A 12,081-nucleotide genomic window follows, 5' to 3' on the forward strand; every position below is an offset into this window, starting at 1 on the left:
AACAGGCAAACAGCGAGTGATATACCAGTCTGCAGTAACTGTCCTTCCATCTTCTAGCACAGCTGTCGCGAAATGACCTTTCCGACCAAAGAATGAAGCAATCATCTGTTTTCCTTGACTTCTTCCTTTCTTTACCTTAGTTGGCCGATCCTCGAAAGGAAACACCCACTGAGCTGATTGTCTTTTGGTTTCGGGTTCGTAGCAATATATCCAGCTTTCATCACCTGTGACTATGTCAAATACAGCATTTGAGTCACCGCCGTTGAACTTATCTAACATTTGGTGACACCAGTATAGACTGGTGTCATCAACTATGCGATGGTGTTTCTGGTCGTCGGTTAAAGTATGGGGAATCCATCTGGTACATAGCTTCCTGACGCCTAAATGTTCGTGTAATATTTCTTCAACTTGACTTTCGTCGGACGTCCCTCACGCGGATCATCATTGAGATTGCTACGTCCACGCTTAAACTCGTTAAACCAATTGTAAATAGTGGCACGAGATGGGGCTTCATTAAGAAATGCTAATCGCAGCCTATCATAGCTTTGTTGTTGAGTAAGCCTACAATGAAAGTCATAATAAATCATTGACCGAAAATTTTCTCACGTTAGGTTCATTTTCAGTTGTAACAAGATTTTTAGATTTGCCGCCAATTCACAAAAACAAATGACAAATGAATGCAATATACTACATTAGGTTACCAAAGAGTTCTAAAATTGAAATTCAAAAAAAGTTTTCATTTGAAATGTTTCTAACTGGCCAGTTCTAAACATTTTCAGTGTTACCCACGTAATTTACAATTATACGACCAGGAGAACGTACGCGTATTGCTCGTCTCGTCAGTCATAAAAAAATCACTGTTATTGTGTTATTTATACTTCGAGAACTTTCTTTTTTTATGACAATAATGTACGAGACGAGCAGGACGTCAGCTGATATTAATTGATACGCCCTGCCCATTACAATGCAGTGCCGCTCAGGATTCTTGAAAAACCCAACAATTCCGAGCGGCACCACAACTGCGCCCAGTAATTTCCCTAGTTACGGCGCCCATTAGACCGGAACACAATCATGCTTACACATTACTGCTTCACGACAGAAATAGGCGCCGTTGTGGTACCCATAATATAGCCGGCAATACTGTGCAAAGGAGCCTCCAACTGGTAAAAACTTTCTGCTACACATCAGCAAAATAACGGACGCAATTTTGATAGGCGGTATTTTCAGGTTGAATTACTAGACTTTTGCAAAGTACATTACAATCTAGCAACGATTTGTGCTTATACTGTTAATGTTATAAAAACCCAAGTTTGTTTATCCTCTACTTAAAAATATATAAATTAGAGTATTAGGTATATCTTATTTATTTATTCATGTATAGGAAACAAACAGTATTATGATACTTAAATATATATATTTTGATAACAACAACAATATAACATTCACTGCCAAATCTCCACAAGTCATAATACTTATAAGATGTTGAAATCGATTGGACACGCTTCATAAAATTACTACTTTACGATGTTGGATTGCGTCTAACGTCGTTTAAGCCAATAATAACAACTTGTACTAATTTTGGCAAACAGCGTTTGTACAATAGACTAAGAATTTATGAACTTACCTAGAACGATCTGACAGTTCAATAATGCGTGAGCAATTTTGATTTGTCAATGTGTATGTCAAAGAGGATGTAAATACTACGTAATAAGAGGCGGCACTGCCTAAGTAAAAAATGAAATTTAGTTTAGTATGAAACGTGCAGTCATTTGACGTAAGTTTGGAATAGTAGTAACAATACAGGATGGCGATTGGCGACGAAGTATAATCCGGCTAAGTTTGAAAGCGAACGTGCGAAGCGAGCTTAAAATGTAGTGGATTTCGGCTATCTACGCTTTATGATTATAGCCGTCATCTGTCAATCTATCAATGATTGCACGTTTCATATAATCGCGTGATTTTTATAATAGAGTTTCGCTAGCCTAGTATGTGTTAGCTAGTGTAATTTCAAATACTAAGGAGCTAATGCCAAGCGTGGCTGACTGTTTATTACTTGTCAATCAGAATAGATTACAGTACACAATAGATTTCTTTCCTTTTCTATCTTGCTGTTTCTCCGTTACAGGTGTTCTTCTCTGTCACATACTATGTTTGTCTATTATATTGTAAGTCTATGGTTTCTACAGTAGTTGTTTGATTGAAGTATTGGATTGATTGTTTACTGACTCGATATAGATGCTGTGATTTATCTCCCGGTTTTATATCCAAAGTGATTTTGCTAGCGAGCCACATCTATGTACATACGAATTCTTATTATATTTTAAAAGCATTCTTTTAAACCCTGTCTTCGTCCATATTTGAATTCAGGAGGCAGTCTTAAAATAACAGAATTTAATGTAAATCCGATGAATTTAATAAAATTTGAGTAATTATTTACGCACGTGAGATGGTCGATTCTTAATATTTTTGAATATTGTATTTGTACACTCGTATATATATAGGGCAAGTTATGTATCGGGCGTCGGGAATTAAGTTATTAAAAAGCACTTTTATTTAACAATATTTAATGTTACTCACAGATAAATTGGAACAAGACTGGTTAAACAAAATAATAAATATTATACTAAAGATATCTAAAAGACATTGGGTGCAGGATGCCAACTCATGCAGGCTTAGCCGAGTTGGGCCGGCGTAATTGGCACCTAGACTTATTTTTTTTACGTTTATATGATTTCAGTATTGATTATTTAAATCATATTCTCCTTTGTTAGTAAACCTAAGTATTTCTCGAGGACTTTCACCTTACACGAAAGATCTTCCTAACATAAACGTTGTTAGTACAGCACCATAGATGACGGTAATTTTATATTTACTGGCTCTATACGTGTATATTTTTACCATCGTATTAAACGCTGTAAATATAATAATACAGCAATTGATAAATTGTTTGGCGAATGCTCTCAGCATATGCAGCAATCCGAATCAACAGTAAAAAATGTTTACATTTAAATACTTACTGTTCAAATGTGTTTTTTAAAGGATATTTGAATATAAATTATTTATATTAGTTTTATATTTTTAAATCAATAAATGCAGTTATTTGAAACATGTTAAGGTAATAAATAAATAAAATTTAAATTTTTCTTATTCTAGTCGGGCTCTGAAGATGTTAAACGGCACAGGTGGTTCAAGCATTTAGACTGGGCTGATGTTTTCTTGAAGAAACTTCAGGTGAGAAAAATGTGAAACTGATAATAATTTTAACATGGATAAGTTGAGGTAAAATAGTATATTCTTGTTTCGGGAGGTCTTTGACTTTTTTTTTTATGAAAATAAAGGACGAGACGAGCAGGACGTTCAGTTGATGGTAATTGATGGCGTATGTCCTGAGCGGCACTGCATTGCAATCATTAAATCAAATCTAAGTTTCTTTATCCCGTTATATAAGTAGCTTGTGCAGAGGGCATCGACAATGCAATTTTTTTTATGACAGTAAGGGAACAAACGAGCAGGACGTTCAGCTGATGGTAATTGATATGCCCTGCCCATTACAATGCAGTGCCGCTCAGGATTCTTGAAAAACACAAAAATTCTGAGCGGCACTATAATTGCGCTGGTCACCTTGAGACATAAGATGTTAAGTCTCCTTTGCCCCGTAATTTCACTAGCTACGGCGTCCTTCAGACCGAAACACGATAATGCGTACACATTACTGCTTCACGGCAGAAATAGGCACCGAGCCCACTGGCAAAAAATGTGATTGTGTCGTTAGTTTACTACCCTAACCTTTAGTTTGGTTCGCTATACAAGCGTGTTTATTAGTATTTTTAGCTATAACTTTTACTTTACATTGCGATTAAGCCACTGGGACTCAATAATTGAAATATGAATGTATTTTAATAGCTATTTACTAATTACTTATTTAAATATTTCAGCCTCCGATAGTGCCATCTGTATCGTACGAGGGAGATACATCCAACTTCGATGAATACCCAGAAACTGATTGGAAAGCAGTAAGGTCGCTAGACCCAGATGAATTGAAACTGTTCGTCAACTTTTGATACCGCCTTCGTTTGGCCAATTTTAATTTAAAACAGTTGGTTTGTAAGGTTCAATGACTGAGAAAATGTTATTTATTTAAGTCATATAAAATTATTGATCTGATTTTGAAACAATCAATTAATTGTACTACACGATGTTGTTATATTTTCGTAATTAATTGCCAAAAAATTGTTTCAAGTTATAATTAATAATATAATAATAATTATTAAGGCTTTATTGAAATGTTAAATTAACAGAGGATGTGTAATTTATTTAATAGTTCCTCAAAATTATTGTATTTAAAAATATTTATCTTTTTAATACACGGCAGTATTTTTTAATGTAAGCCAAATCAAAAACATTATTTGACAAGCTACGTAGCTCTCAAAGTTTCTGTACCATACATTTTTATATGTAAAATTAGTCTAATAAACGGCTAGGGATTTCTTCTGTTCTTCACATTTAAACATTTAACTTTAACGCTATCAAATTAACGGCATCGTATAGAATTTTAAGTTTTTGTCAATGCTTTCTCTATTGCTAAAAAAATTTCCCCAGGGTTAGATTTTCGTCCGATTGTAACTGTTTCTGTATGCTTTGCGTCCATTATTTTGTCAGATCGTTTAACAACTCGTATAAAATATTGAAAATATACAATTAACATTAATTAAGATGGTAAGCCCCCCACAAGATGGACCGATGATCTGGTCAAGATCTCCGGAATAGGTTCGATGAGGGCGATGTTTGGGGGAAGCCTTTATCCAGCAGAGGACTGTCAAACTGACGATGAACAATCATTAATATTTGAAAATAACTACAGTAGCTTGTTTGAAAATATATTTTATACAGAAACATATAAAACACTGCGTTTATATTTGTATATAATATCTACAAACTGCTCAAATGCAAAATTTTAAATCTCACCAAATATCTCTAAATTATTGTGTTTCGGTCTGAAGGGCGCCGTAGCTAGTGGAATTACTGGGCAGATGAGACTTGACAACTTATGTCTCAAGATGACCAGTCCAGTTGTAGTGCCGAATTTTTGGGTTTTTCAATAATCCTGAGCGGCACTGCATTGTAATGGGCAGATCGTATCAATTACCATCAGCTGAACGTCCTGCTCGTCTCATCCCTTATTTTCATAAATATTTTCATAAAAATATATAGTTAGGTATATTATTCTGGCAGGTATTATTTAGCATAAATTATTATTATAGTCTGTAATATCTTTGATTTTGTGGATAATAATAGCATTAGAAAATGATAGAGTATAGTAGGGTATGTAAGTACTTTCAGAATGCTTGTAGAACCTAATAATCTGCGGGCTTTTTATTTATTGTTAGCATTTAACATAATTTTCTTAATCACCCATTTCGGGGGAATAAGTATGAGTATAGATCTTAGATTAAGGATTGGACTGCGCTGCTCTACAACTAGATATTTTTTTCAAATTCAAATTCAAATATTTTTATTCAAAATAGGATGTGAAATCACTTATTGAAAGTCAAAAAACTACAACCCATTCCAAAATGAATGCCTCAGGCCTAAGAAGAATGGGCGCAACAAACTCGGCGGGCTTTTTTTTTATCAAAAATATGTTTTACAATTAAAGTAACATTTACAAAGTAACAAAGTAACATTGTACAATAAAACTTATTATTTAATAGCCTGAGGGCGGTCGCTCCATTCCCAATCTGTGGTATCATTAAGAAAGTCATTTATGTTATAGTAACCTTTACCACACAAACGTTTTTTAACAATTCTTTTGAATAACGTAATACTTTTGCTTTGAATAGTTTCTGGGATCCTGTTGTAAAAGCATATACATCGCCCCACAAAAGATTTGCTAACTCGCCTAGTCGAGTAGTAGGCATTATTAGCTTATGTCTGTTCCTGGTGTTAACATTATGGTTATGACAGTTTCTGGCAAATTCACTTATGTCCCTATGAAAAAACATTACATTATCAAGAATATATTGAGAAGCAACAGTCAAGATGTTAATTTCTTTGAATTTTGGTCTCAATGATTCCTTAGGGCCTAGGTTATAAATAGCGCGTTTAGCCCTCTTCTGCAGCACAAATATTGTATTAATGTCGGCAGCGCTGCCCCACAGAAATATACCGCACAACCTTAGAACAATAGCTTTTTAATTACTTCAACTATTCGATGCGTGGCATCTTTCAAATTCTGTAACATACGCTTCGTATTAGATACGTGGCATCTTGACACTCAGTGGCATCTTTCAAATTCTGTATATGTTACAGATTCGTGTTATTTTACACTGAAATAAGTAAAATACATAAAACTTACTGATGATATGTGATCTCAGTGTGTTTCTTATTTCTTGTAGTATTCTGTTTACAAAGTTTTACTACGCAACCCGTAAATTTAGTTTCAATTATTAGCAAAGTTTAACAGAACATGTGGCACGTCAACGTCAAACATTTTTCAAAACTGGCTCATGTACGTCCTTGGGCGTAGTATTAGTTGCCACACTTTGCGATTACGCCTGCAGTATCTAGTTGGAGCGCAGCGGAGACCAATCCTTAATATAAGAGTTTAGATTTTACTTTATTTAAAGTCTTAGCCATGTTATTGTGATTGCTGTGATCTTATTAGTCAAATGAGAACTCTGTATGTTAATACATAATGTTTTATTTGCTTATGCATTTGTTTGCTTATGCAATCTTAAGAGTTGTATAGGTATACGGTGTTAATGTAAGATGTATTCAATGTATATAAACAGGGTTTTCAGTACTTAATAATTGTTAGTTTGTAATAAATGGTGTAAATATTTATTAAAATAAATTAACTATATTTTGTATCGACTTTTATTTGAAAAACTGAGGTAAAAATTAAGTAAACGTGCTACGTATTATGTTAAGGCCTACATGCAGTACTTTTCTCTTTTTATCTACGATATTTTGGGTAATGATATGAGTTAAATGAGACAAGAAAATACCATCAATATTAAAAATACAAAAAATAATTATTAGTAAACTGCCCTATATTTTACACTAATAATAAGACTATGTGCAATGTCATTAAGTTTTAAGTTTGGATATGCTTGTTACAAATAACGCAATGTCAAAATATTGAAATTTTTTCACAGAAGACTTTGTGTAGCGTTGTATTCAAAGCGTGGTCGAAACAACTGAACAAAAACTCTGCCCAATAGACGCATAGGCAGAGTTTTGCTTCAGATAAGTTTTTAGCGTGATATGAGTATCGTCGTTTATCTTTTATTAATGTCGCACTGTCTGTCTTTATTATTACGATATATTGGTCAATCAAACTTTATATTTCCGCCCTTCTTATTCTTTTTGAACGCTGTTAGCAATAAAATTGCGCGTAATTTGTACTAAAGTGTAGAAGTTACTCATCTATATCTTCTATAACAGACTAAAGAGGAATAGCTTAGCTTAGCTAGCATAACTTTCACATAGTGGCATCTTTCGCACACCACTATGTACTGGTACTTATTGTGTAGGTGCTACTCACGGCTGCTATTATAGCTATTTCCTTGCGGCTGTATGGTTGAAGATCAATAATATATATATATATTTATATATCATAACATGTTAAGCGTACGATAACTGACAAGAACGGCATAGCACTACACTGCAGGCGCTCGAGGGGTGGCGTGCGGATAGCGGGGAGAGATACTCCCGCTCTTTACCTCAGTCCCCGACTGCATTCAACTCGTGCAATATCTGTACCTTACAACTTGCACGTTAACAGAAGAAAAAAATAACTGTAATAGGAAATTATTTAATTTCCTAATTGGGAACTTATTGGGGAGTTATAATATATACGTTTGAATTGTTAACCTAGATGATTTTGAGCTTTTACATGTTTGAGAGGGCTTGTATTTTTTTTATGAAAATATGGGACGAGACGAGCAGGACGTTCAATTGATGGTAAATGGTACGCCCTGCTCATTACAATGCAGTGCCGCTCAGGATTCTTGAAAAACCCAAAAATTCTGAGCGGCACTACAATTGCGCTCGATACCTTGAGACGTAAGATGTTAAGTCTCATTTTTTATTATTCATTATTATTCCGATCAAATAAAAAACAAAGAAAACAAAATATGTAGCTATGACTGACAACCGACTGAGTATAGCAAAATCCATAATATTATCTATTATGAGTGTTTTGTACCAAGCGCAGAGTGACACACGATTGCTTCTATCGTAAAAAAATTACACGACGGCATGTATTCATAATAGTTCTTGACAAATTCGTTGCTCGGTTCGTCTACGACGAGTCGGGATCGATTTTCGCTCAGTAAATTGCATTTTTTCCATGGTTTGGTGTATGTGCTTTTTAGTTGAGCGTTCTCCAAATATAAGAATGCTCAATAAATGAATTTTTACAGGAAAACAAACAACCGTTCACAAATGCTGAGGCTGAAACTTGCAATCCGTATTTTGGGATGTTAGTTTTATTATAATCTCATTACTCGAAGTTATAATAACAAATATGCTTACGGTTAGTACTAAATTTAAAATATATCAGTGAACTTTATATCACTATAATACAAACCATTACGGATATTTAAAAATAATTCAACTTTTTAGTACAGCTTGCTATTAAATGCGTGTTTTTTAGTTTTTTCAACTATTATAATTTATTTTCTTGTGTTATGTCACAAAACTGGACTATGTTCGTTTATGTGTTGATAACTTTTATTATCATGGATATTCTGGATGTAGATATTGTAACGCTGTACGTGATTCTTAAAATTTCAAGCAAATGGGATATCGTGAAGGTGGTGAAAATTACAATCCCAGATTCTACATAAAAACGGGGTGAAATGACTGCAATGATCATCTACCATCTAGTAACAGCGTGGTAGCTGCACGCTGTTGATAACGAAAATAGCATGATATAAAATTAAATCACAAAGTATTGATAACATTTGATAAGTACATTTGTAACAAAATGTACTTTATGAACTATTATAATCCATTGTGGATAATTTATATTGGATACGTTATCTAAATACTTATCAAAATGAATAGGGCTTATAATTGTCAGGAAAGTTTTTAAAGATAAATTTAACGTAAAATATAAACGACATACAAATGTCGCTTATAATATAGTATGTTAGCCAAAGTTGAAATGATAGTGATTCTTCTGTTAGAAATATTCTTAAAAGACCAATCATTAAATTGAACTCAGTTGAAGGCGATTGGCCCGTATTTTGAATAAACTTAAATCTTGACTTAAGTCGAATTTTTTAACAAATTTTATTGAACACATTAATATTAGGGTATGATATTGTCGTTTTTTTTTTCTTAAAATTAATCTTTCTTTATTCGACGTGTTTACCCTCGTTATCTATACATGCCTGTCATCTCACGTGAAGGTTAATTATGACTTTGCGGTAGACCTCTGGGTACCTGGATACGAAAACCGATTTAACCAAAAAAACACGCCATAAACGCACAGTGCGTTTCTGCTGCGTTATTCGTACGCCGAAACTCTTATAAAAAATACTATTGTATTAAAAAAATAGTATTACTAAGTATGTTTGTATACCGAATGAAAAACACATGAAAGTCAACAATCAAATATTGTTAATTTTTTAAATCGAAAATGGTCTAGCTGTCATGGGAATAAAGTATAACCACAGAGTAGGGCCGGATACTTACGTATTAAGTACATATAATTATGAAATCTTGCACCATCAGTGTTTTTTATCAAAAGTACGCCAAAACTACAATCTAATTCGTGCAAAAAAAAAAACTTTATAAAAATAAATATCTGAAAGTACAGTGAGCGAAAAAATATACACTGCAAACGAATCTGAAAGAAAAAGGGGTGATCTAAGATAAGATTTAAGAATCAATTAGTGATTAATTTGCTTAAACATTGGAATATTTATAGCACTTTGATACACCAGCGATTAAGCATGAAGAGACAGAAGAACTTGAAAGAAACAAAAAGCACCATAAGTAATTTAGTAATGTTAGGAAGACACGGCTGGACGAAAATATTGCTCAAATCCAGGTTGACGATGAAGATTGGTGGCAGTAGAATAAGGTAAATAGATCAGGTCTCATTATTTATCTTCAAAAATATGGTCTCGTTAAAGCTTCTTAAAGCTTCTTCCCAAAACAAAATGAAAGTCAACAAATTCAAATTGTTTTTCACACAGTAAAAAAACTCAATAGTAAAAATTTTCTATCGGATATTTGTTTCGCGATGGTTAATGGCAATAATAGCTAAATCTAAAAGCACAATTGGGATCAAAAATCCTCAGTAGAAATGGTTAGAAAGAAACTAAAGTATCGTAGTTAGTCGTAGTATTTAGAGTTATATCTGGGAACGTTCGTGATGAGTTTGTTTATTTCGGGCAAAAGCATCAGACAGTGCGCCGCCCCACGTTGCTAGAGATGATTTCACAATCTACACGTGTTTAATGTCCACTTGTGTTCTATACAAGCTACAAATGGCCAAATTACGTCACTACTTTTAAAGTCTAATGTATTGTTAGATTTTTTTAGTTTTTTCTTACAGGTAAGTATATAATCAATAAGTGGATCTATCCTAAATCCTTCTACTCCACAGCTGAATATCTAAGTGATCTGACAACCTGGGAAAAGAGTATGATTATTTTATAGCAATGATAGTACAATATTGTATATTTCATTAAAAAGAGCTCAAGAAAAAAGAATGCTGGGAGAATTTCTTGTGCCGCTTATTCTCTCTCAGAGTGCCACTTGTTTCCGAAGCGGAAGTAGTGTGTAGTATATTAGAAATAAGAACAAAAAGTATTTGAAAGTAATTGATTTTGAGAAAGTAAATTCCTTTTATGCCTTTTATGAAGCCGTCAGTTTCAATTTACTTCAAAAGCTAATCGTCTGTTTGTATATCATACTATCGATAGATCCTCTGTCGAACATCATGAAAGATCGGGGTGATGCGGCGGCTTGCTATTAGAACACGGCTGTTAATGCTGTTATAGCCAGATCGTCAATATCCAATAGGTAAGGTAGGGTAAAAACGACCTTATAAACCATATCATCGATATACAGGACATGCTCTAAATCAAACCCTACAGCTAATCGCTCTTAATGCATGCTGTCCCTAAACTGTAATTGTAATATTAAGAAACATGAAAGAAAACAAAATATGAGGAAACTAGCCTACCTTAATAAGTTTTGTCTACCTAAATATAAGAATGTGAATATGGTAAAAGAACCTGTAACTATGTATTACCTAGGATATTAAATACATTACCTGATGATCTAATAGATATATATCTGCAAAAGAAAAATTTCAAAGTAAAGCTAAAAAAATACTATCTAGATATTATTATTACTATTACTATTATTAGCTTCTAGAAGCTAATAACCAGGAATACCTATGATGTACATTTTTAATAATACTACTATATATTATATTAAATTAAAATAATTGTTGTAATGCGAACTTACCGCTCGCACATAAACCTTAGAGGTTATTATATATACTTATATCAAGAAAATACCATTTTGACTGACAAAATTTTCGCGTTACAAGAAGCATAATTACAAATGTATGCTCATAGTTACAAAAATAGCTACACAAGTGGTCGGAAAAGAATCACAATGTTGTCATCATACTGCATCAGTCATAGTTTGGGGGTTGATTATCAAGGAGTCTTTATTAAAAAGAGTTAAAAATTCAAAATGTATGTAGAGACTGTCACTTTGTAAAGCCTTTAAGCAATACGACTTTTGAAAACGTAGTTTGAATTATGGACCTAGGTATAAACTATCAACAATCCAAGTTTTACTGGACTGAAAAGAAAGCTGAATTTTGGCACTCGTCTAGCCCAGACCTGAACCTCATGGACATAAAAGAAGAAGGCGTGGCTTGCTAGAAAGGAAATCTGCTGACATCGAATCGCTTAAGAAATCTCTAGAATAAACAGTTATTAATTTTATCATGGAAGCAGACGCGTAAATACAGAGTAGAGTCAAAGTTAGTAATTGTGAAGAGAATTCTACTTTATGTATTGCCAGGACAAGTCTTTAAAAAAA

General features: G+C 33.5%; 1 protein-coding gene across 1 annotated transcript in view; it reads left to right on the forward strand.

Annotated features, from left to right (window-relative positions):
• Positions 1 to 6,867, forward strand: part of LOC126972682 (cAMP-dependent protein kinase catalytic subunit 3) — a 59,328-nt gene extending 52,461 nt beyond the window's left edge. Inside the window, exons 6-7 of the mRNA XM_050819573.1 lie at positions 3,154 to 3,231; positions 3,936 to 6,867. Coding sequence (XP_050675530.1) covers positions 3,154 to 3,231; positions 3,936 to 4,061 — 204 coding nt within the window. The 3' untranslated portion in view covers positions 4,062 to 6,867. The remainder of the gene's footprint in view (positions 1 to 3,153; positions 3,232 to 3,935) is intronic.
• The last annotated feature ends 5,214 nt before the right edge of the window (positions 6,868 to 12,081 follow it).

This window comes from Leptidea sinapis, chromosome 27 (assembly GCF_905404315.1).
Source record: "Leptidea sinapis chromosome 27, ilLepSina1.1, whole genome shotgun sequence".
Classification (NCBI taxonomy): Eukaryota; Metazoa; Arthropoda; class Insecta; order Lepidoptera; family Pieridae; genus Leptidea; species Leptidea sinapis.